Source organism: Canis lupus, chromosome 19 (assembly GCF_003254725.2).
Source record: "Canis lupus dingo isolate Sandy chromosome 19, ASM325472v2, whole genome shotgun sequence".
Taxonomy (NCBI): Eukaryota; Metazoa; Chordata; class Mammalia; order Carnivora; family Canidae; genus Canis; species Canis lupus.
Genome location: NC_064261.1, coordinates 29,774,513 through 29,800,518, shown reverse-complemented (window position 1 = coordinate 29,800,518; position 26,006 = coordinate 29,774,513). Strand labels below are relative to the sequence as shown.

General features: G+C 51.9%; 1 protein-coding gene and 2 long non-coding RNA genes across 4 annotated transcripts in view; 1 reads left to right on the top strand and 2 right to left on the bottom strand.

Moving 5' to 3' along the window:
* Positions 1–4,771: 4,771 nt before the first annotated feature.
* Positions 4,772–6,111, bottom strand: LOC112647782 (uncharacterized). The gene is made up of 3 exons (XR_003128470.3): positions 5,991–6,111; positions 5,518–5,624; positions 4,772–5,079 (listed from the first exon to the last, which is right to left on the bottom strand). It is a non-coding gene; the product is annotated as an uncharacterized LOC112647782 (long non-coding RNA).
* Positions 6,112–6,125: 14 nt separating this feature from the next.
* On the top strand, positions 6,126–8,627 carry LOC125753013 (uncharacterized). The gene is made up of 2 exons (XR_007403812.1): positions 6,126–6,278; positions 7,957–8,627. It is a non-coding gene; the product is annotated as an uncharacterized LOC125753013 (long non-coding RNA).
* Positions 8,628–8,695: 68 nt separating this feature from the next.
* TFCP2L1 (transcription factor CP2 like 1) overlaps positions 8,696–26,006 on the bottom strand; it is a 60,373-nt gene continuing 43,062 nt past the window's right edge. For both annotated transcript variants that reach the window (XM_025428969.3, XM_025428958.3), the window contains 4 exons: positions 24,982–25,082; positions 21,526–21,668; positions 17,513–17,564; positions 8,696–16,566 (listed from right to left, as the gene is read on the bottom strand). In XM_025428969.3, coding sequence (XP_025284754.1) covers positions 16,520–16,566; positions 17,513–17,564; positions 21,526–21,668; positions 24,982–25,082 — 343 coding nt within the window. In that variant the 3' untranslated portion in view covers positions 8,696–16,519. The remainder of the gene's footprint in view (positions 16,567–17,512; positions 17,565–21,525; positions 21,669–24,981; positions 25,083–26,006) is intronic.

The window sequence follows — 26,006 nt, the reverse complement described above, 5'->3', positions numbered from 1 at the left end:
ACAAAAGGATCCTTTACTCCCCCAAAGAACTACCTTAACCCTTCATAAGCTTCCCTTAAATACTGAGTCTTGTTGGCGCATTGAACCAGCACTTGATTGACCGGCATTCCATTTGAGCTCAGCAATGTGGCTACGGTTGGAAGTGAGAGGTATCCAGATTAATCTGCAGAACCAGAGGCATGGAACGGAGCGTGGGGGATTGCTCTGGCCAGCTGGTCAGCTGCCTTCACTCACTGGGGCTTCTGGGCCTCAGGCTCCATTATTGAGAGAGACCCACGAGTCGTTCTCCTGCCGTGTCCAGTCCCTGGGTTGGTGCAAGAGCATCTGGAACGTGGAGCTGAATAAGAAAGGTCCCTGTGCTCCAGGGGCTCTCTGCACAGTGGGAGGACAGGGCAGGCCCCAGGGGGCCGTGGGAGCTGGAGGAGGGGCGTCTGACCCCACCTGGGTTTGGGGGAGGTCAGGAGGCCTCCCTGCGGCCAGCGAGGGGACTGGAGATGTTAAGCAAGAGAGCAGCACGGTCAGGTGGGGGTTCGGACCCTTTCTAAGCCTGCGGACAGGAGCGGCGGTCCTGAGCAAGGACGCCGCGCAGCTGGGCCCTCTCCATGCAAACATGCTGCCACCGCTTTTGCGAAGGCGTCACAAAGAATCCAGGCAACCGGCCCTGGGAGGTAGGTGCGATCCTCTTTATTCTATGGACTCGGAAGCCGAGGCCTGCCGGAAAAGTCAGGGCCAGATCTGGATCCTGTCTGTGTCCTCCGGACTCCCCGCCGCCTCAGGGCCAGGGGGTCCACTGACAACCTTATGAACCCTTCATGCTCTGCAAGCTTTGCCATTTCAGCCAACCCTGCAGGCTCAGAAAGGGCATCTCTTTGTAAGCAAAGGCACCAGTGTTAGAAAGAAAGACAGACAGACAGAAGGCAACATCCCCCAGACGAGGCTGGCACACCAGCAACTGTGGGCAGCAGGTGGCTATGGCATGTGGGGTGGGAACCTTGAGTCTCTCAGGCTTCCCCCAGGTGACCTCCTTTCCCTACTAGGCTGCCCTGCCAAGACCAAGGCACCTTTTTAAAAAATACTTTTATTTTTTCTTAAGTAGGCTCCACACCCAACATGGGGCTGGAACTCACACCCCCAGTGTCTAGAGTCACATGCTCCACCACCTATGCCAGCCAGGCATCCCCAAGGCACCTCCTAATTTTGATGCTAGGCCACCCTGAAAATGGCTATGTCCTGGTTCCCTGACCTAACCATGACCGCCAAACCTGTCCTGGCCGCAATGCTCCTTTGAAATCAACATGTCAAAAACCCTGGCCAGGTTGAAATCAATTTTAAAGTACAGAGAACAGGGCTGCCTGGGTGGCTCAGTGCAGTATACATCTGCCTTTGGCTCAGGTCATGATCCTGGGGTCCTGGGATCGAGGCCCAACTCGGGCTCCCTGCTCAGCGGCAAGTCGGCTTCTCTCTCTCCCTCTACTCCTCCCCCCCTGCTCATGTTCTCTCTCTCTCTCAAATAAATAAATAAAATCTTTAAAAATAAGTAATAAATAAATAGAACAAAATGCAGAGAACAGTAGAGGGGGGCCTGGTGGCACAGTCAATTGCGCGTCTGACTCTTGGTCCTGTGTCACTGCTGGACCCCACCAGGTCTTCCGTGCCAGAGACAGAGGGAACCGCAGCAAGCCCGGAGTCGCGGCCCGCCTCACAGTGGGCCCTGTGTGCCACCGCCCTGCCCCGCCACCCCGGGGCCAGCCTCTGTTTTGTACACAAACACCCAGGATGGGACATTGGAAACCTGTAGGCTGATTTCACCTTTCCAATAACAATGCCCTTTTTTTCTTAAAGGCACCGCAGAAACCTCTCAGGGTTGGAGAGGCACGGAGAGGCCGGACGGGGGGCCTGGAGGAGATGGGGTTCCTCTCAGCCCCTGCGTCTCCCTGACTGCCTCCACCGCATCCAACAGAGGGCCTGGCACACGGCACCAGGGGCTCAGAAGGACTGTTGGATAAGAAAAAAAAAAAAAAAAAAAAAGAATGAATGATGAATGAATGTTGATGAATGAATGAATGAATGAATGAATGAATGTTGATGCAGCCTACTTTGGCCTTTATATATATTTTTTAAGCCTGTATCTCTGCTAAGGCAGAATCAAATAATGGTTGAGCACAGACTTGAATCAAAATACCTGAGTTCAAAGTCTTTCCTGGGCAAGTCACTGCGCCCCCCGCCCCCGACCTCAATCTCTTCCTTCCTGCAACAGCATCGATGAGGCCCCGGAGCAGGGCTGTGGGCCCATTGCTATTACAGACGCCAAACAGGGCCCGACACCGCACTGCTGGCAATTTCTTTTTTCATTCATTCTGGGGTTTTAATTTGCTTATTTATTAAATGCCGTGGTGGCAGAGGATGCCAGACCTATGGCTAGACTACACTTCCCGACCACCCTGTGACAAGGCTGGCTGGGGCCGCGGGGCCTTGATCTGCCGCTGTCACGCGAGGGGAAGCTGCTGGGCACTGGCAGCCTGGTCCCTAAAACCTCTCCCTCCACTCTCTAGGGTGTCTTCCCTCCTCTGCCTGGAGTGAAGGGTCAAGGGAAGCCTCTGAGGCCCTAGAACATGGCAAGACCACCAGATGGAAGGCACGCGGGTCCCCAGATGACCATGTAGGACGCAGCCTGGTGAGCCAGAGCCACCTGACACACAAAGAAGAAATAAGCCTTTATTGTGTTGAGCCACTCAGGTTTAGGGGTTGTTTTCACAGCATCTAGCGTTACTTACCTAACAATATGGCCATAATATGAGACTCTTTTAATTAGTTCTTCTTGGATATTTCCAACTTGATTTGTTTCCTAACAGCTATTACCATAGTGGTGCTGTTTTATATTCTTGGCAGTCTTCTTTTTAATGTTATCTTTTGGATACTTTACAGACAGTTCAATTAGTCAATTAGTTTACAGACCAACCCATTCTTTGAACTCTTAAGTCACTAGCAGCCAAAAAAAAGACAAAAAAAGAAAAAAGGCACTCAAGACTTTGACACATGGTTCCACCCGGGCACTAATGACTCCTTTCCTACAGTCAGATTAATTTCAGAACAACAACAAAAAAAAGGACACCTGGGTGGCTCTGGTTGAGCGTCTGCCTTCGGCTCAGGGTGTGAGTGACTGGGGTCCTGGGATCGAGTCCCATGTCGGGCTCCCTGTATGGGGCCTGCTTCTCCCTCTGCCTGTGTCTCTGCCTCTCTCTGTGTGTCTCTCATGAATAAATAAAATCTTAAAAAAAAAAAAAAACCTTTTCAGAACATAGAGGCTGGTCTCATAAGGGCACTGGGGACATCAGGCCATGGGGAGATGGAAGCTTCCCAAATGGACAATTTGGTCAAAGGCCAAAAGACCAAGATGAAGCCTTCAGAACCCCTGGCAGAGCTTCAGACCAGCAAGTGGGAGTTGGGCCCTCCACTCCCTTGGCTACAACACAGCTGGGGGGCTCTTACAGCCCAAAGGAAAGAGCAAAATTCTCCCTGAAGCTCATCTCTGGCAAGCTAGCAGCAGTGCTTTTCCCGAGTGACAGGCATGCTGAGCCCAAAGGCTCCTAATGCAGATTTTCAGCCTGACTCGAACACCCTCCAGTCCTGCCAGCTTAGGTGAACACGGAAACGATTTCACGAGCACATCAGCGATGTAGGATCCAGGAGGTCAGCAGGTGTCCTCCCTGAAGCTCAGGGCTCAGCAGAAGGCACTCTGGGGAGCTGTGGGTGCAGAGTGAATTCTGGAGATCAGGAGCCTGTGGCGGGGAAGGGCTGCAAACGCAGGGATCTGGGGACAGGCCTCTTTTCTGGGGGCACACATTCCAGATACCAGCAGCAGAGTGACCGAGGGACATGCAGTTGTGGGGAAGATGCCCAGGCAGTGATCATGAGGGGGTCTGGGAGCCAGGGGTCCTCTAGCTGGGGCCAGGCTCTGAGCTGAAGACTTGCTAGAGTCAGCCCCCTTGCTGAGCAACCCCCCACCCGCCACCTTCGCTGCCCCCCGGGGAGGCAGGTGGGAGGTGGAGACTCTGATGTAGGAGGTGGTCCTGGCTCACCCCATCACATGGCCCCAAGGACAAAACTAGGACACAGTGGAGACAAGGAAGGGATGCCCATGGTACCACCCTGTCCCAAAGGCGCACTCCCGCCACTCCTGAACATATGGAGAATTGGAGGAGGGACATCCCACAACCAACCTAGACCATCCTGGATTCCCCCTCCGAGCTCAGGGCAGCACCCAGGCTAGGATGCCTCCCTCCCTAGCTCACCACCTCCCCCAGAGCCACCTGGCACGGTCCTCTGGGTCCACGGCAGTCCCAGGAAGTGACAGACCCAGGTCAGAAGCCCACTCTGCCCCATGAGTGTCCTTGAGTCAACTACCCAGCCTCTCTGAGCCTCAGTTTCCCCAAGGGCAATGCAGAGGCTTTTTTTTTTTTTTAAGATTTTATTATTTATTCATGAGAGACACACAGAGAGAGAGGCAGACACAGGCAGAGGGAGAAGCAGGCTCCATGCAGGGAGCCCAACGTGGGACTCGATCCCAGGACCCAGGGTCACGCCCTGAGCCAAAAGCAGATGCTCAACCACTGAGCCACCCAGGGGCCCCCACAATGTGGAGACTTTAACACCTGCCTCCTAAGGGGGTGTGAGCACCGGGTGAGATCATGAAACGTCAAGGAGGAAAGAGTCTTCCTCCACCCCCTTCCATCCAGTGCTTGGGGTGGGGGAATGAAATGGATAGAAGACAGTAAGAGAAAGATATTTATTCTCATATGTACACAGTTGCGCACACAAATACGTGAGTGAAAGAGGCAGTCAGAACTGGGGGCTCACGTATCATCTTTCCGGGGGGGGGGAGTGTAGGGGGGAGGCTGGGAGCACATCTCCCTCTTAGGAAAGAGAAATGGGCCCGTAGGAGAACAGATGGCACGCATGTGGGAGCTCATCTCTTATTCCAGTCAAGGCTTCTCAGCTTCTCGTGGCTGAGAGGAGTCAGTCTCCTCTGGTTGCAAAACCCCCAGGGAGATTTATGGCAGTTGAATTCTTTGGGAGGCTCTGCTTTGGGGCAGATAAGGAGAGTTCATAAAGAACACACACCAAGTAAAAATCCCAAACCTCTTCACAGCGGTATATTCTGGTTCCTTTCAGCAGCCTGTAAGACCCTTGGCACTCGGCAGATACCCAACTGGAGGGCCCCTGTCAGGCCCTGTCCATGCCAACACGGCCAGGGGCTCTTTGCCCCACATTTGGTACTTTGCCCAATTCCCTACTCTCCCATCCAAACTCACCTGTCCCAGTCCCCTGCCACCATACCGTGTCCTCAGTGTGCTAAGCTAATACACTAATCTGCAGTCTGGTTAAGAAGACACACCAGCTGGCTCCCTGCCTGGTACGGGCCCCTCTCGTGGGGGCCTCCGGTCCCTCTCCCTCGCTGGCCAATCAGCACCACACTGATTTACTCACATTTACTCACATTTACTCACATTTACTCACATTTACTCACTCAACAAACACTGCTGGAGAGGCTTCTCCCTGCCAGGCCCTGGGCTGGACTTCTGAGTGGCATTGGTGGAGCAAACCAATCTCTGTCCCCGAGAGTTCTGCTCAGTGAGAGAAGCAGACAGACAGACAGACAGACAGTTGAGCCTCTGCACAGGAGCCCACGAGAGCTCAAGGGAAGAGTGGGGCTGGCGAGCGCTGTGACTTGGGAGCCAGGAAAGAGCCGAGTCCCCAGAGGAATGGAGGAAGTGGGGAGGGAGGGTGGGAACGAAGGAAGGATGGGGGGGAAGGAGGGAGGGGGAGAGGAGGGAAGGAAAGAAGGATGGGGGAGAGAGGGAAAGAGGGAGAGGGGGTGGGGAGGGAGGGAGGAAGGAAGGGCGGACAGGCAAGTGGAAGCTGGCTGGTTTCCCTCCGTCCACGTTTCCCCAGTGGACGAGTCTGAAGCCCAGGCCCCAGCCCAGCCTCACCACTGATCAGAGGCCCAACAGCTGCCTCTTGCCCGATAAGCTCTTTCCAGATAACCCCTTTCCCTTATAATTGAGTTTAAATATTGATCCACCCAATCAAGGCAGGTTAATATTCAACCGAGCAGAGCTCTGCAGGCCTCCTGGCCCCCAGGATCCGGTCCCTGGAAGGCAGGTGCCCCGGGCGACTAGGCCGGCTCGGGCCGGAGGGCCTCGGTCTCCGGGCGGGCCCCGAGCGCCCCGCAAGGCCGCCTCCACGCGTGTGCCCGCGGCGCAGCAGCCCAGGACCAGGTGAGGACGGAGGACGCGGCGCTGGGGGAGCTGAAGCGACCCGGGAAAGGACAGAGGGAGAGCCCGTCCTGCTCGTCCGCGCTCGCCCGGAGCACACGGCGCACCTCCCCGGGATTCTGCGTCAGGCCCTCGGCTCCTGCAAGCGGGGTGCTCGGGAGTCGTCTCCCAGGGCCCGCCCTTCCCACTCACTCGGTCAATCTCCAGCCTGCGGGACAGAGGCCCGGACACTGGGTGCCCCCCACCCAGCGCGGGCGCTGTCGGTCTCCCGTGGGGACTGCCACAGTCGGGGACGTGGGGACAGCTGTGGCCCAGGACTTCCTGGACGCGGGTGGGGGGGCAGGGGTGGTGGCGCTGGAGGTGGCTGCCCCCCGGAGGCCCCGCTGCCTCCCCTGGAGGCCCAGTCACTGGGTTTCAGAACTGGAGTCCGCTTCCCTTACAGCGAGGATGGGAGGAGAGTCCCACAGGTGGCCCCACACCCCAGGTTCTGGGGGACATCAGGGGACTGTAACATTCCGTAGTCCCCGCCACCGCCACCCCCACCCTTAGCTCACACCCACGTCTGCATCTTGGATGACTCATTTCCCGTCTTGGATGCTTCTACAAGCAAGCGAGCTCCTCTGGCCAGTAAATAGCACCCACTGGGAACCAGTTAGAAATACATTCTCAAGTCCCAACTCAAACCTGCTGAGTTGGAAGCGGCCGTGAGACCCAGCAGTGTGTTAAAGAAGCCTCCTGGGTGATTCTGATGCCCTCTGAGGGCCACAACACCCCACCGTGCTGTGCTGCCTAAAAATGGGGCATCGAGGAGAAATCATCCTGGGAGCTTCATGCCCACAGCAGGGCCAGCGGAGTGTGCGGGAAGCAGACGGGCTTCCAGTGTGGCTCTGCTCCAGCCCGGGGAAGGCAGCTGGGCCGCAGGCCGGGCCTGAGCACATAATGTAGCTGGTCCCCATCTACCTACTCCGAGCCCCCACATTGTCACTTTCCTTTGGATCCTGGAAAACACCAAGCCATTTCCCACTTCAGAGCAACCCCCTTCCCCCCACCCCCAGAAAGCCGCTCCTGAGCTTTGTGGGGAACCTCCTCCTGTGACCAGGCTCATGCTCACTGCTTCACATGCAGTCTCAAGGCAGGTGACATTCCCAGTTCACAGACGGAGAAGACAGGTTCGGGGAGGTCAAGGAGCTTGCTCTACATGAGGTGGTTCCAGGATTCCAGCGCTCACCAGGCACATCCCACGCACAGGCCAGAAGGGAGGAGAAGGGGTCTTTACTGGAGTGTGGTGGGGAGGGGAGCCATGACCCCTGGGCCTGGGAGGGCAGGGAGAGCACAGGCAGCAGGCACACGGGAGCCGCAGCCCTGGGTGGGCAGCACAGACGTTCCATTGCAACGGAGAGCTGGAGGCAGGTGAGCTTGGAAGAGGGGTGTGGTCTGGGGAGACAGGTGTCTGAGCAGGTAGGGGCTGGGAGAGAGCAGAGAAGCTGGTGGGTGGCTCCAGAGATTGCACCCTCGGTCCCTGAAGGTGACAAGGGGATATGTGCATATGTGCCCACCCCGGCGTCCAGCATAGCTCACCCAGCTTCAGGGACTCAGGGCCTGTGGCAAGGGTGGCTACTAGCGAAAGGAGAAAGTTAGTGTCAGCAGAGCGTGGAAGAATTAGAACCCTCATTTGCTGCAGGTGGGACCAGTGTGACCAGGTGACCCAGCAGCTCCACCTCTGCTGTATACCCCAAAGCCAGGGCAAAGGCCCCAGTGGACATCTGCTCACCCGTGTTCACAGCAGCACTATTCACAACGGCCAAAAGGTGGAAGCACCCCAAGCGCCGCAGAGGATGACGGATAAACAAAACGTGGTGTCTACATACAACGGAGTATTATCCAGCCTGAGAGAGGAGGGGCAGCCTGTCACATGCTGCGACGCGGAGGAGCCTGGAGGACACTACGTGGAGTGAAATAAGCCAGTCACAAAGGACAGATCCTGCGTGACTCTACTCATATGCGGTGCCCAGAACAGTCATATCCTAGAGACAGAGAACTGCAGTTATAGGACCTGGGTGCGGAGGGGGGAATGGGTGGAGTTTCGGTTGATGAAGATGAAAGAGGCCTTGGAGATGGTGAGGATGGTTGCACAATATGAGTGTCCTTGATGCCACTGGACGATGGTGGGGGCACCTGGGTGGCTCAGGGGTTGAGCAGACACTTGGCCTTTGGCTCAGGTCGTGATCCCCGGGTCCTGGGATCGAGTCCCGCATCAGGTTCCCCACGCGGAGCCTGCTTCTCCCTCTGCCCGTGTCTCTCTGCCTCTGTCTGTGTGTCTCATGAATAAATAAATAAAATCTTAAAAAAATAGTTATGATGGTAAATTTCATGGTATTATGTATTTTACAATTTTTAAAAAGAGGCCTGAGCCACGGGGGTTTCTTACAAATGAGTTTTATTTGCATTCTGACCCAAGCACAGATCCCACATACAGATTTCTCATCTGCACAATGGTACAGTAACAAGTGCAAAATATGCTTTATTTCAGGTACAAAAACAATGTGGCAGTATGACAACTTCCCTCTTGATGCCCACCTCCCATGGCCCACCCGTCACACCCTCCTGACCCATCCAGGGCCCATACCACCCAGTAGTAGACTCCCACCACCTTTTGAGTCACCCAATCTAGAGAAAGCTGGGGAAGTTACAATTTAGGAAAGAATCACATTACATACATGAACATTAGAGGACACAGAAAACCAAGCTTTAACCTTACCCAGCAGGGGGAGGGCTGGGGGGAGAGGCACACAAAACAATCCCCTACTCTCTCTCTCTCACTCTTTTTTTAAAGATGTATTTATTTGAGAGAGAACACGTGAGCTGGGAAAGAGGATGAGAGAAGAGGGTGAAGCAGACTCCCCACTGAGCATGGAGACTGACACAAACTGGGTCCCAGGACCCTGAGATCATGACCTGAGCCAAAATAGAGTCACCAGCTTCACCAGCTTCGCCTTCACCAGGCGGCCCTCCCCTTCTCTGGTCTTTAACAATCAAGTCCCACAAATGTTTTCCCACCGGGGTGCACCAGGCCCAGGGATGGAACCTCAGGATGAAAGCTAGCACGGCACAGGGAGCTTACCCCCCAAGTCTGGTATGCGAGAGTGTGGGGTGGATGCCCTGCCACAGCGACCTCACGGCACAGAGGGAGGGAAAGGGGCAACAGCAAAAGCGCTGAGCTCAAAGCCCGACCTGGGAGAGGCCAGCCCGCAGCATCCGCTGTGGCTGCTGCTGGTGGTGGTGTTACTAATGGAAGCTTGGGTGCAGCATCCCGCCACCTGCACCTGGAGGGGAGAAGCGGGGTGCCCACAAAGCCCACACCACCCCAGGAGGAAGGTGGACCTCGTCATGCAGGACTCAGCCCCAAAGGCCGGCAGTTGGCCTTATTTCCGCTTCTCCCAAGGGCAGAACCGGAAGCCCAGGCCCAGAGAACCCTTACTTGGGGCCAGGCAGGGGCCCCTCTCTATCACCAAATGAGGCCAGCACAAGCGGTTCCCTCTGTGTGAGGAAGAGCCCAGCAGAACGTGGAGGGGGAAGCTTGTGGGACCCCAGAGAAGCCATGACGTCCAGAAGGACCAGGAGGAGGTGAAGGTTGGGCTGTGACCTCCAGGAGAGGAAAGTTCCAGTGACCTAAGTTAGAAGGCCAGGGCCCACCAGCTTGGCGGCCTGGTAACACCCACACAGAACCCTTCCCCGCACATGGCCCTCGGACACCGACCCCTGGCACCTGGCCCGCGCTGGGGTCCAGGCCAGCCTGGTCTCCGGGAGCAGGTCAGCCCCGGGAAGAGGAAGGAAAGCCCACAGAGCAGCCAGGGTGGAGAGACCACAGGCAGGGGAGGCTCCAGGCTGCTCGGCTCAACACTTCTCTTGCTTCAAAGCTCAGAACTAAAATTATTTGAGTTCTTATTTAATGGGATTTCCACTGGGGACAGAAAACAGCCCAAAGCTTTATCTTGGTGGTTGGCAAAGCTTTTCTGGAAAGAGCTAGATAGTACATATTTTCAGCTTTGAGGGCAATGAGGCAAATCAATATGATGTCAGAAAAAAACAAGTTTCCACAACTTTTTTTTGTTGTTGATAGAATTCAAAATATATCAACTGAATACTTTTTTCTTTCTTTCTTTCTTTCTTTTTTTGTAATACAGGTCTACTAATGAGAAAAATGGAACTGGGACAGGGGATGTGGGGTAATATTTCACTTGGGTTCAGAGATCATGCTCCCTGTCATCAAACCCCACACAACCTGGCAGAGGGCTGGATCTGGCCCAAGGTTTGCCAACCCCCACGAGTGCAGGTGTGTGTTGATGGTGGTGGGAGCCGGGAGACAGGGCCTGGGGTTAATTATACTGTTCTCTCCTTGATGAAGCTTTGAAAACTTCTTTTGATAAAAAGCCTTTCCACTCCTTGCTAGTTCCCTGCAGCCCACCCGCTGGGGTTCCTCAAGATGAAGGGCACGAAGACAGGCTCACACACGATGCTCCTGTGGAGGGGGAATAGTTTGGCTGCTCGGGGGTAAGGGCTGGTCACTCCAAGATTGGGCACTGACCCCATCTCTCCATCTCATCCCATGAGCTACCCTGCACAGAGCAGCAAACCCACTTCTCAGAGCCACTGTTTGGGAACATTGCTCCTAGAAGGCCCCTACAAGCAAGTGGGGGATGGCAGGTCCAGCCCTGGGCCATCGGCACAGGGAACCACCAGAGCCACCACTTGGAACTACTGGCTATTCCCTGCAGGAGTAAGGGGGAGGACACCGGGGAGGTCTGGTGAGCTCAGGAGGCTCCAAAGAGCTCCCAGGGTGCCCTAGGGTGGCCTGACCAGCACTTTACTGCCCCCCAGATCCCAGAGCCCAGCCCCCACAGAGCAAAGCAAAGGGTGTACAATCATTTCTTAATAGCCAGGCTGACTGATGGTCTCACACACAGAGCAAGTATCTCGAGGAGAGAAAGAGCATGTAAGGCAGCTGTGTGGAAGACTGACTCCATGGGCCCTGTTTCTGGGGTTCTTGTCAGATGTCAGCTGCTAACACTGCTTCTCCCACCTCAGAAGAGGTGGTCTTAGGGTGTGAATTACACCACCCCCCAAACTAGGGCAACTTTACCCAGACCAGTTTCATCAACAGGGCCTGAACGAGTGTCACACAAGATCTAAAAAGAAGAGCATTAATCACCACATCTGGCTGAGCTGTCCTGCCAGATAGAGGAGGACAGAAAGGGGCCCACGTGCACCCATAAACACAAGCACCCACCTGTAATGCAGACACGGAACTGGCAACGTGGAGTCTGGGCTCTGGCGGCCAGGCAACACCTGGTGGCCACTCTAAGGGTGCTGGGCTAGACACACTTCCTGAGACATGACCCCAGTGCCAGGCCTCAGGTTGGGGTGCACCTCATGGGGTGCCCACCAGCCTGAGCAGGGGCATTTGTGGTGTTACATACAACTAAGACCCAAGCATCTATGCCTCACCTGCCGCTGTAGGACTCCATGGAGGGAAAAGTGAGAAAGCCCCACCGCCCCTCACATTCACCTCCTAGCTGAGCAAAGGTCTGGGGGCCCTGGCTCCTGCCCCCCTCCTTCCACTGCCTCCTGCACCTCGGTCAATGCCACGTTTGGCACCCCCCCCTTCCACTTTCTGAGAACCTCTGGGCTTGCTCCCTTTGCTCCACTGACACCAGCAAGAGAAGTTTTCCATTTTTCTCATCAGCTCGTTAATGATTTTCAAGCTTAAGTTACTCAGGCCAGGCCCCGAAGCCACTCTGGACTCGGAAACTTGTGACCCACAGCTCAGCCAGCTCTAGTCTGCTCCCGGGGGAAGCCCCCTTGAGGTTAACAGTTCTCCCCAAGGGGCCCGAGGCTGCCCGGGCAGGAGGTCAGCGGGGCAGTTGGCTGGCCTTTGCTTGAGACCCTAAGCCCTGACTTCCAACTCCCTACCCCATCCTGCTCTTCTCATCCATCCCTTCCCCCAGCAAATCCTATTGTCCCCTCATTCAAAAGCCTCTGTGTCTTCATTGTAAGGTGCAACCTGGCAAACTGATAAGGTTTATCACAACCTTGCCGGCAGAAAAAGAAACATGATGGCCTGAGAATAAGGAGCTCAGCTTGAGGCTTATGGTTCACAAGACGGTAGCCTGAGCACATGAGGAGACCATCTTTCTCTCTGCGGATCACACCTTTAAAAACAGCTGCTGCCAAAGAGAAACCACAGCCTAGATCCCATGGGGGTGGAGGCTGCAGTTCTGGGAAGGGTTGCCCCAGCCCCCAGCCCCAAACTCTGGTCTCAGCACTCATGGGAAAGACAGTGGACAGGAGTGGGAAGTGCTCTGGCTTTTCTGTCCTTCTACATGAAAAAGATAAAATCTACAGCCAGCTTTTCTGACTCCTGTTCAATAAGGACAAGCTGCTGAAACAAAGCAGCTAAAACATTTTGGTATCAAATTATAATGTGTACTTATTTTCTACTTCGTAAACTACAATACTCATCTAGAACCATTAGGAGAATGTGAAAGAGGCAGTTGGCTGGCTCAGCCAGTAGAGCTTGTGACTCCTCGTCTCAGGATTGTGAGTTCAAGCCCCAAGTTGGGGAGAGACATTACTTAAAAACAATTTTTTTTTAAAAAAGAAACTATTAAAACAAACAAACAAAAACAGACAGCAGTGCAGGTTCCAGAAAATCGAAGACCCCACTAACTGTGAACTTAAGGTAATAGGTCTTTATTAGACCCTCATTTGGAATTAAGAAATAAAAATATTACCCCACTAAATTTTTATAATTAAAATCGAGCCTGTCATCACTTGGCCCGGGGGAGTCACTTAGGTCTAGTGACTGACTGACAAAACACCCTGAAGGCTGGTAGTTAGGAGACCAAAGGTCTAGTCCTGACCGTGTGTGACCCTGGGCAAATGATTCCATTTCCTTGAGACTAAGTTTCCTCAAAAAAGGAAATGACTGGTCCTGACTTCCCCTAGGACTAATGTGTGGAGTGAGACCATGCACCAAGAAAGGCTGCAGAACAGCAGAGCATGACATGACCCAGTACTTGTGAGAAGGTTAAGGCAGAGATGGTAGGAGGAGTATAAAAATGGTGGAGATGGACATAGGCTGGGCTTTAAAAAGAACAAGAAAGAGGAATAAGAAGGAAGACGAAGGAAGAAGAAAGAAGAAGAGGAGGAAGAGGAAGAAGAGGAAGGAGACGCAGAAGCAGAAGAAAAGTTTTCCCAGTGACAGCCCCATGTCTCAGAAAAAAAGATCCAGTAGGAATCAGGGGCCTTTTAGCCAGGGTCAAATGGGCACCCACATGCAAAAGAACGAGGTTGGACCTCCACCTCATACCATATACAAAAGTTAACCTGAAATGAATCAAAGGCCACTGGAGAGCTAAAGCTGTAAAAATTCTTAGAAGGAAACAGAAGCATAAGTCTTGACCTTGGATTACACGATGGTTTTTGAGATATGACACGAAAAGCACAAGCAACAAAAGCATGTATCTTAGGTGTAATCAAAATTAAAAACTTTTGTGCGCCAAAGGATGTCTTAACAAAGTGAAGACAATCCACAGAATGGGAGAAAATTTTTACAGATCATGTATCTGATAAAGCACTGACATCTAGAATATACAAAGAACTCATGCAACTCAGTAATAAAAAAAGACAAATGACCCAAACATAAATGGGCAAAGGATCTAAATAGGTTATTTCTCCAAAGAAGACATACGAATAGCCAATAAGCACATGAAAAAATGCTCAACATCATTAGCTATCAGGGAAATGCAAATCAAAACCACAAGGAGATACGACTTCACATCCACTAGTATATTCTAATAAAAAAGACAGAGAATTAGCAAGTGTTGGTGAAGATATGAGGAAACTGGAGCCCTTGTGCACAACTGGTGGGAATGCCTTGGAAAAGTATGGCAGTTCCTCAAAAAGTTAAACACAGAGTTCCATATGACCCAGGAATTCCACTCCTAGGTATACACCCAAAAGAAATGAAAACATATGTGTATGTAAAAACTTGTACAACTATGTTCATAGCAGCATCAGTCATACTAGCCAAGAAGTAGAAACAACTCATACGTCAATCAACTGGTGAGTGGTTAAACAAAATATGGTACGTATAGCCATAGAATGAAACATTATTCGGCTATAAAAAGAATTGAAGTGTGGACACATGTTCAACATGGAAGACCCTAGAAAACATTACGCTAGTAAAAAAACAAAGCCAGCAACAAAAGGCCACTGTGATTCCATTTACGTGATAGGTCCAGAATAGGTAAATCAATATGGAGGGACGCCTGGGTGGCTTAGTGGTTGAGCATCTGCCTTTGGCTCAGGGCATGGTCCCAGGGTCCCGGGATTGAGTCCCACATCGGGCTCCACTAGAGGAGGTTGCCTCTCCCTCGGCCTGTGTCTCTGCCTTTCTCTCTGTATCTCTCATGAATAAGTAAATAAAATCTTTAAAAAAAAAAATCAGTATGGAAAAGAGGATCATGGTTGCCTAAGACAAGCTAGTTGTGAGGAGAGAGGGAAGACGATCACTAAAAGGAGTAGGGTTTCTTTTTGGGGGTGGGGGGAAGGAAAATGTTCTCAAACTGAATGTGCTGATTCTGTGAATTCACTAAAAACCACAGAGTAGTATACTATAGATGGGTACACTGAATGCTATGTGAATTTTACCTCAATAAAGCTATTACCTGCTCCCCCACTCTCCCCCAAGACAGAAAAGGAATCAGGAGGCTGCTTTACTCCAGAGAAACACCACACCTGTTGTCCCAACATCATCATTACGAAAGCACCCTTTTTGCCCTCTGAAGTGATTTATATGATAAATATCTATCACTGCCCTATCACTACGTGGTATCGGGCAGGTGGCTCTGCCCCTCTCGGCTTTCAGTTTCATCTGTAAAACAAGGTCTACCCAGTTCTGATCATCTTTGACCCTAACACTATATTCCCCAAAAGCTCCACTTTAGAAGTTGTAAAATCCTGCTCAGCTGATCATACAGCTTCCCAGTGCTTTCGAAGATAAACCTAAGTTAGCTAAGAGTATATAGATCACTGGGTCCCAGGAAACAGACACAAGACAAAGACAAATACCTGAGTTTACCCATACTCAAGTTTCCCCATAGTCAAGCCAAGAGAGGCGATCCAACCATCCCAGTGCAAGCAAAATGCCCTAACACTCCCTCTATAAAATGAAAAAAGATAAACATTTAAATGGGGACCCTCACAGTAGAGACAAAGTTTGGCAGTGTTAATCAAGGTCTTCTCTAAATGAGACTTAGTTGGTTAAGTCCACGCACAAGAGCCCGCTACCATGACTGTCAAGGTCATCTGACTGCACAGTGGGATGCTCGTTTCTTAGTCCTCCTTACCCATGATTGCTGAGGAAATAAAATCATATAAAAGGAGCTCAAGAAAAAAAAATCATTTTGTTCTCATCCCTTGTACACTTGTGAGAATGTACCAGAAAATAGTTACTCCATCCTCTTCCTCTCCCTCTCCCTCCCAAGGGCGTAGACCTAGGTATGTGTGGCAGGTCCTACACATGCGTTGTGGTGTCTACATGACCAACGCAGAGACAGGTGAGCCCATCTCTGGGCATTATGGCAACAGGTCCTTAGAAATAAGAGTCAAGGTGGAAGAAGCAGAAGGCACAGAATAAACCCCATTCCCATCGATCCATCCAAGAACCAGAAAGACCCTCATGAGGGCCGCTGAGAAGGAAAACCAACGTGAAGGTAGAATGGTGGCAAGTTACCCAGTCAACAGTCCTGGTCACGGAGCTGGTCACCAGAGAAGATGAAGGCTGACGGGAGGCAGGGCTTTCCCTGGAGGCAGGGGAGTAGTCAGAAGGATACAGTGGCACCAAGATACCCAGTGAACCAGCCTCCAACAAGGGACCGAGGGGTTTCAGAGAAGATGCCCCTGCCATTTGCCTCTTTAGGATAGCAGGCAAAGAACAAGGAACCGCTCAAAAGCTGGAGGTCAAGAGGAAGGAGAGAGGAGCCATTGGCTTTCTGCGTGCCAGAGACCGCATCCACAGGTTCCCGCCGGTTACTGGTCCATGGCTTCCACAGACTGGGCCAAGTCCCTCCCAGTCACAGCTTGCCAGGTGAGGCCGAAGCTTACGGAGGTGCAGGTTCTACATCCAAAGGAATCCACGGGGCTGGGAGTGGGAGGCTCTGGCTTACACACTCTACTTCTGCTCAGAGGCCACACTTCAGGATGATGTGGTAGCCATCGTTGCTCTCGGCTGCCAAGGGAGACAAGGGCATTTTACAGGAAGAAAGGCCCGACGCCATAACCTTGGGGTGTTAGGGAGCGCATGGCCTTAGAGTACCAGCGGAAGCCCTGCCACCGGTACTGGCTCCAAATACAACTGCGGAGAGCGCTAACAAACACAGGTATTTCAGCACATGCCTTCACATGCCTTCTGCCTTATTGAGTTTCTTTTTTGGCAATGGGCCTTTCTACCGTAGCCCCAGGCCCAAGAACTAAAGGCTCTATAATATCCAAGAAGGCTTTGGAACCACACTGAGGTTCTCAGGGTATTACGGTCCCCAGCTCTCTGAAGGCAGTTACTGGCTAGATCCAGAACAAGGAGGACAGGAATGGCCCTGCCATCGTTCAGGGTCTCTGACCCAATCATACAGGGTTTTCATTCTGATATACCCCATACATTCACCTGCCCTGGCCCTAAGGAAGGCTACAGCTAGTCTTTCCTTTCTCCTGGCACATGAGTTCCTTCTGAGACCTGTCCTCAGGTGGAAGCTTCATGTCCCGCCCCTCGCCCCATATCCCTGACACCCCACTAGGCCTGCAGGCTCAGCTGTTCTATTCCACACTTGCTCCTCCTGGAGACCTTCATTGTAGAAAAACCCAAACGCATCTTACGTCTACTGAAGCACCGAGTTACGTCTACTCAAGCACCAGGAAAATCACATTGCCTGGCCAGGGTTTCCCTTTCAGAACTGACGTTGGAGCAGATCTCAATAGTCCTCACATTTCCAGGACAACGTTTCACCTTTTCCCCAGAGGATGTCCTCAGATAACGTTCTCTCAAGGGACCCACCGTGCAGGCAGGGAGGCCGGCCCCACTCACCAGTTCGGGTGTCTCCTCACTCTACTACCCAGGGATGGGGCAGGAGGCACAGCCAACATACTTTAATTAAACAAGATAAAAAGGAGGGGGGCTTTACCTTTTAAGGTACTGAGGATAAAACAAGACTCATCTTGGAAATTCTGCACCATCTGAAAGGCAAAAGAGAGACCACGTCCCTTTGACAATGAGTTCATAATATGGAAAGCCTTGACGACACGGATCCCAGCCATTGTGTTTGTACAGATGCAGGAAAAGGGTTACACTTAACACTCACTAAGGAAACACAAAACAAGATAAATATATGAACTGATTATAGTTGTAAGTAACAAAAACTGAACATAAACGACAGAAAGGAGCCAGGAAGGGAAGCAAAATGTTAATATTTACCACGGGACTCCATGTTTCCTTTCGTTTTCATTTTTCCTACTTTACTGGGTCCTCCTATCCCTATAATGGACACATTACAGGAGCATGTATGTGTATAACGGCAACAAATTAAAAACTGAAGTGCTTTGAAAAAGGAAAAAAAAAACATCTTGGGAGTTAGCGGCCTCTGCATATCAGAGTCCTACGAGGACCAATATAAACAGAGCGCCACTCCCTCCATCTACCAAGTGGCAGGAATGGAAGGATTACCCAGCCGCCTCTCTGCAGTTTTCATTTTGATGAACTACCGGGTGACTTTATACAAGTCGACCTTTTCCCTTCTGGTCTCCATGCCCCATCTATAAAATGGGGCTGCTTCCGTGACAAAAGAACAGAACCAGGATACAGAATGTTAGGAATTGGCACCAGAACATCAGGAATCGGCACCCACGGCTAGTGGAGTGTTAATCTATACAACCACTTTACAAAACTGTCCACAGGACCCACTACATTACTCCTCCAGCCCAGTGTTCTAGATAAACCCCTGCAAGTGCCTAACTCAAAGCACACCTAAGAATGTTTACAGCAACACTGTTAGGAATGGTACCTGGAGAGGCGCCTGGCTGGCTCAGTGTGAAGAGCATGCGACTCTTGATCTTGGGGCTGAGTCTGAGCCCATCAGGTACAGAGATTACTTACATAAAAACTTGAAAAAAAAATAGTAACTGGAAACAGCCCCATGTCAATCAGTAATAATAGGAGCATGAATAAACTGTGACCTAATTCAGCATGCCAGTGGCCTCCGGCAGCATTTCAACATGTGTGACTCTCAAAAATATAAAGGGAAATGGAAGTCACAGAAAAACATGCTATTATTCCACCTTCATGAAATTTTAAATTAGGCAAAATTAAACGATATATTGAGGAGGAAAAGGGTACAATGAATACAACATTCAGAGCAGCAGGTGGAGGTGGTGTGGAAAAGGAAATTAGGGCACAAAGAGGCTCCTAACATAATACTTCATTAACCTGAGCGAAAAAATTGGGTACTTACCTCTTCCTTAAACTGTAAAAATAAGTTTTATAATTCTCCTTGCACACACATGCCATATTTCACAATATAAATGGAAAGAGTATTTCAAAAATACTTAAAGACATACCCACAACACACACGCTAGCTACCACAAAGCAAAACTCCTTTGCAAATTAAAAAAATGCAATCCACATTTATTGCCGCCTCTGGATTACTGCCCCAAATCCTGCCAATCTATGTACCTGAGGACCCCTGCCCCTCCCTGCCAGGCCTAATGATGCGTGAAGTACATTTATTCTATACTGCTGGCCTGCTCCCTCCTGGACTCTTGGCAGCCCAGCCACTTGGGCATGCAAAGCCCTACATGGAGCCCACACGGGCTTAATCAGTAACTCTCTTGTTTAATTAAGTGCCCTTGCACCTCAGGGGCCGCCGGCTTTGCGGCTGGCCAGGCTGCCTCCACCGCTCCGGGCAATTAAGAACCAAAGGTTTCCAATTGATTCAGGGTTAAGAGGCAAGGAGACTTCGGAGAATAAGAATCGCCTACTTAGCTGAGGTAGCATTTCAGTTCTGTTCTCTGCTTCACTTGCTTAACTGCCCACTCTGGAGGGCCCAGGGCAAGCCGGGGAAGGGACTTCCTGCAGGGACCCGTGACATTGCAAGGGTTCCGCACATTCTTGGCTTTCGTCTTCACAAAAGAAATTCATGCCCAAGTGCAAACTGACAACTTTCCTGTGCCATGCAGCAGCCCATTGTGCCGGTGTCTTAACCTCCCTGGCTATTCCCAAGGCAGTGCTTAGGTCAAGAACTCTGGGCATCATTTTGTCTGTGAGGTGGGGGTTGGAAAAACAGCTGTCTGAGATCTCAATGCAAGGACACAGAAGAAATTCTGAACTGGTGACAAAAACTAACAAGTGGCAGATGAAATGTACAGCTGGAACTCTGATGTGTTTTGAGAATCCACACCTACACAGTGCTCAGGCACACGACGGATGCCAGCAAGCGTCCTCTGACAAAATCACATCAAAGCTAATATAAACTCCTCCAGGAAAAGAGTAAGGAAGAGAAGTGCCTTTCACATTTGCCTTCAGCTGTTTTATACTTCTTGACTTACACTAACTGAATTACTGAATTTTTAAAAGATTTTTTTATTTTTTATTTTTAGGTAATCTCTGCACCCAACATGGGGCTCGAACTCACAACCCCAAGATCAAGAGTCTCATGCTCCACCGAATGAACCAGTCAAGCACCTGGTGAATTACTTTTTAATTCAAGAAGAAGGAAACCACCACCGCTTTGCCAACTTTTAGGACCAAACTCCCATGAAATGGGGGACTTCCATTTAAGGGGCTTGGGCAATTGTAATGACAAGTGGCAATAGGATTATCACCAATAATGACAATATATGAAAATACAGAGACTGTTAGAAGCCTTACGTTTTATACACTGTCAAATTTAAAGATCTCTACAACACTTGCTCCCAAAAGTCAAAAGCACCTAGCACCGTCAGTTACCACCATCACACCGTTATCTGGTGTCTCTCGGTGCCTGAGGCTGTTTTCTCTTTTCTCATTTTATCCTAACTACAACCTGTTCAGTGGGTTAATTATCCATTTTATAGATGCGGAAACTGAGGTTCAAAAGGGTTAAGTAAATCTGCCCAGGGTCACTCTACCCCTAGGAGCAAGGTCTGGGTGGGGACACATGTGATTCCAGAGCCACATCTTCTCTACTTCCCTAGACGCCATTCATGTCCCACTTCATCTACGGTCCTCTACACAGATGCTCTCAGAGTTCCCACAATGGGCTTGCTGGGGTCTCCTGGGGGCTCAGGGGGCCACCCCTGTTCCCATCAGCCCAGCTGTTTTCCTGAGGCCTCATTTCAGGGGAGGTGGACTAGCCTGGCAGCTAGAGGCATGGGCTCTGGGCTCCCCCAGGGCTCCCCCCTACCTCCACCCCTTACGAGGTGTGCAACCTGGGGCAATTACTCAGCCTCTCTGCATCTCAGTTTCCTATCTGTGAAATGAGATTTCACCCAGTTCAGAGTGAGGCTGTCAGGATTACAAGAGTCACTACATGTGCATTTAGGACAGGAAGCAGTGGATAAATGCTGCCACTCCTGGCTATTATCAGCAAGAGGAAGATTCCAGGATAAAAGAAGCTTAAGAGACTCTGCTCTACAATGAGCAGGAATGCCTAAACGCAGCTGCAAACCCTCCCTACCAGGAGTGGGATCGGATCATCACTCTGCCCTCTGCCATTGGCTGCTGGTGTCCTGCACAGGTCTGTGCAGGCAAGGGCAGACCCAGGAAGGCTGTGGTACCTTCAGTGGTCAGCAGAGGAGGGCTCTGTCCTCCCATGTGACCTGTGTCCTCTCCATCATCCAGTCCATGGTCCATTCCACTGCCCCTGGGACCTGCAACCTTACACCCTGAGGGCAGGGGTGCAGTTTGCGCCATGGTTCCTACATGGCGCCTGGCCGGGGATGGGGTATGGAGTGGATACTAGACAGCCTCTCAGAGCCTCAGAACTCTCTCCACCTGCACTCAAGGGCAGCCAAGAGCATGTGGCACACAGCTGAAACCCGTTTGCCATCTTGGGGCATAAGTCCTCCTCCCCAAGCCCCAGAGGGGGCATTTCTGGCACCTGTTGCCGTGCCTCCCTACAGCCCGGAGCCCGGGGCCAGGAGCAGGGGTGGGGACAGCGCTCACCTCGTTGCTCACCACCACGTGGATGCCTGTGGGGCCCTGCCGGTAGACTCGGTGGATGTGCTGCGGGGAGATGCTGTACAGGCTGGCGATCTTCTCAACCAGCTCCAAGGTGGTCAGCTCTTCCAAGAAGATGGCATGGTACACTGGAGGGCAAGGGACAGGGCCTTCTGTAGAACACACTCCTGCTCCTAAGGAGCCTGCCTACCCCTCATACCCAACTCCCAAATCAGTCACTCTGCTGTAAGGATGCTCGTGCCCAGACTCATTCGATGGGATCTGGCTGTAACAGGCACAAAGCCTCTGCAGAGCCCAACCACAGGGGCAAAGCAGCCAGGCTATGGTTCTTCATTCCTGTACCAGTCTCTCTTGGGGGAATCTTACATAAAATCGGGAATTCTTGCATCCACCCCACACCCAATGACACCCGTGGAGGAGTGGAAGCTGGAGGAAGAACTGCTGGCAGAGCTCTGTATTTCTAATAAGCTTCTAGTGATTCTGATGTGTGGCCAGACGCACACCCTTGCAGGAGAGAGGAGAGACTCTGCATCCTTTCCGTGGCTTAGTGGGGACGCTGGATGGCTCCTGGGGGCAAAGCGCAGGATTTAAGGATAACTGCTACTTCTTTTTAAATTTATTTAAAATAAATTAACACATAGTATATTATTAGTGTCAGAAGTAGAGTTCAATGATTGATCAGTTGTAGTAACACCCAGTGCTCATTACATCACATGTCCTCCTTAATGCCCATCACCCCATCCCCCCAACCCCTCCCTTCCAGCAACTCTCAGTTTAACTGTTTCCTAGAGTTCAGAGTCTCTTATGGTTTGTCTCCTTCTCTGATTTTGTCTTATTTTATTTTTCTCTCTTCCCCTACATTCATCAGCTCTGTTTCTTAAATTCCACATGAGTTAAATCACATAATTCTTTCTGATTGACTTATTTCACCCAGCATAATAACCCTCTGCTCCATCCACATCATTGCAAATGGCAAGATTTCATTCTTTTTGATGGCTGAGTAATATTCCAGAGTGTGTGCATGTATGTTTACAAAACACATCATCTTTATCCATTCCTCTGTTGATGAACATCTGGACTCTTTCCATAGTTTGGCTATTATGGACATCGCTGCTATAAACACTGGGGTGCAGGTGCCCCTTTGAATCACTATGTTTGTATCCTTCGGATAAATACCTAATAGTACAATTGCGGGTCGTAGGGTAGCTCTATTTTTAACTTTCTGAGGAAACCCCATACTGTTTTCCAGAATAGCTGCCCCAGCTTGCATTCCCACCAACAGTGTAGGGAGGGTTCCCTTCTCTGCAAGGGGTAACTGCTACTTGATGGCACATGTGTCTCATCCTTGCTCTTCTCTGCAGCACAAATACTCTTCCGCTCCAGTACTGTGACCACAAAGGGCAGAGGGGCCCTGGGAGCATCGCCCGCCTGGTGGAAGATAACAGTGACCCCAAGGATGGAAATGCTTCCTTACAGGAAACCCAAACTAGCTGGGTAGGAGTCAGCTCTGTGGGCACCCCAGGGAGGAGGATTACTCGACCCTTGGGGGGCCCCAAATCCCTCAAAGGCAAAGCATCTGGATTAAACTAGAGATTCCCAAACTCCTACCTCAACTGAGGAACCTTCGGTTGCAGTGGCTGATGAGAGGCCCCGTACTTCAGAAGCACACATGCATGCACATGCGCACTTCCCAACACAGACTCCCTCCCAAAAGGGTTGGCAGAGGCCATCGCCTTCCAGCCACGCGGCCAACCCGCCATCCCATGACTTCAGGCAGGCTGGCCCGCTGTCAGATACTGGGCAGAGGACGTGGCCACTGCACCCTGCCCCTCCCATAGGAACCCCCCGTTAGAACACCAGGGCTCTTTTCCAAGATCCCTTTCTATGACAGATTCAAATGAACTTTTGTGTCTTTTAATGTTTCAGAGCCACTTCCACTTCTGAGTTCACTCCTCCAACAAATCAGGCCAGCCCAAAAGACCTACACAACTTGCAGGCAGCGCATTTCGTTGTACCCTTCTGTCACCAGCCCTTCCCGCCCCCAGCTCAAAGTGGGTGCTGCCAGGAATGCGTGGAGCAGCTGAAGGCTCAGACACTCCTCTGAACCCCTCCCTGGCCACCTCTCCTCCAGGATCATGTGGGTGGCAGTTTGGGGGAACGCGAGGCTCCAGAGGAGGCAGTCCCAGGCTCCAGTCCCAACTCAGCCACACTAGAACCAAGACCAAGACCTGTCCTGGGACCTCGGGGTGTGTGCAGGGGCAGCACCAGCGTTGCAGCGTGAATCACAAGCTGTGCATGGACAGCTCCTGCTCTGAGCAGGTGCTGTGCACGAGGCTGTCCTTTCTGCATGATCAGGAAACCCTGGGGTTCAGGATGTGTCCTTCACAGGTTAACAGCTGAGAAGCAGGGGGAGGACCTAGACATTCTCCAGGAATGTACAGGGGCCAGACACGAGGGCTCAGAAGCCAGCAACTAGGGTCTAAAAGTTTGGGTCTCGGCTCTGCCACGTACAACGCTGTCCCCTGGGGGCAGTTACCCAGCCTGCGCCTCAGTGTACCCTACAGTGAAACAACACTGCCAGCGGTCCCTGCCAGGAGAAGCGAGTGGGTGAGCACACAGGAAGCCCTGGGGATGGCGACCTGGCGAGCCCCTATCTCCTCTGGCGGGAGCTGCAGAAGCACGCGGGGCACTCCCTTACTCTCTGCAGACACGGAGCACGGGCTCTGCGGCCTGAGGTGGGCAGTGGTCAGACCCTCGGCACTCACAGTCAAAAGCAAGGCACTTCGCTTTACATGCCTTGTCTCGCCAAAACCTCATCCCCCTGGGCAGAGCATTGTTCTCTGTATTTTGTACGTGCAGAAGCTGATGTACAGGCCCCAGAGCCCTGCCTGAGGCCACATGGCCAACAGGTGGCACAGCCTGCACTGGTGTTCAGGCTCAGTTGACCTCAAGGCTTGTGTCCTCTCACCAAAATGTCTCCAAACTACCAACCCAAAAGAGTCACGTGCCCTAGGTGCCCTGGCCCCTGCAGCTCTACTCCTTAGCCCCCGTGCAGCCGCCACACCAAACGGGAAAGCCTTGCCTTGTCCAGCTCAAGGAAAACCCCAGGAACTATGGCCATGGGGCGGCACTTGTCACCAGCCTGGGAGTCGGAAGGCCAGACTCTTGGTTCTCCCGTGAGTGGCTAAGCAGCTGTGGGGAACACATCCTCTCTCTGGGCCTGCTCCCCAGGGAGGAAACAAGGAAGCTGGAGCATGTGTTCTGGCAGAGAGTTTCCACCTTAAACATTTCAATCCCAGGAGAAAGTTGACCAAAACTCATTCTGCACGAATGGAGGTGGATCAGTGGAAATGTCCTCAGCAAGAGAACTCGTGTTGGTGCTAGGTCTTCCTGTTACCTGGCCACCCAATAACCAGCCCTGGGCTGCTCCCCACAACTCACCACACAGACTGCTGTCCCCACCATCCCGCTTCTGCTGCAGGGGTGCTCTGTTCTGCTCCAGCTCCTGACAGACGTAAATGGTCATCTTTGGCCTCACATTCCTGGCAGGAGGAGAAGAAATAAATAGGTATTGTTTTTGTGTGTGTGTGTGGGGGGGGGGGGGCACAAGGGAATGGGACAAAGCTCTGTTGTTCCAGAATGTTCCAAAACACAGGGTGGAACTAGCACAGTGAAGGAATCAGAAGAAAAGAGGCCACAGGGATGCACAAGGCCTTTCGCTGGGCTTCTATGGCTTCTTGCAGTCTTGCCCAGAGACAGAGGGATGACAACCCCTCCAGGTCCTGCAAGCTGCCATGACGGCGCTCTGCTCAGAACTCACATCTCAAGACATAGGTGTTTTTCAGGGTGGTAACAAGAGCAAACACTTTCTCTAGCTTACTCTGCCCTGGGAACTGTTTCCAGAACTTCACATGCCTACATCATCTCATCCTCACACCACCTACGGAGACTGGAACCATGGCCCTCATTTTATAGAGAAGGGAACCGAGGCTCACAGAGGTTAGGCGCTTTCGTCTAGTGTAAAAATCCTAAGAGGCAGACCCAAGAGTCACACCCAGGCTCTCTCTTTCACTCTAGAACTGTGCTGTCCATCTGTGAAAGGTAAATGAGATTTGCAGCTCACTTGGCCAGTCAAATCAACCTGAGATCAAGTGCTCCACAGCCACACGTGGCCGGGGCTGCTGGACTGCACAGCATGGCCCCAAACACATCCACCACAGCAGAAAGCCCCCTCAGACCTGGCCCTGCTCTCCAGTCTGCCTGGAGAACCGAGAACTGCCACACAGTCCCACACCTTCCTCTGGGAAGAGAGAGATGGAAACCTAGGACCATGCAAGCAGCTGAGGAGAGGCTGAGGGGCTGGGATCCAGGGCCAAGGATCCTGCCAAACCAAGAAGGGGGAGGGGCTCCCGGCAGGGTGAACTGTGGCAGGCTCAGCCCCGCCCACCCACATGGCCCTGGTCCCC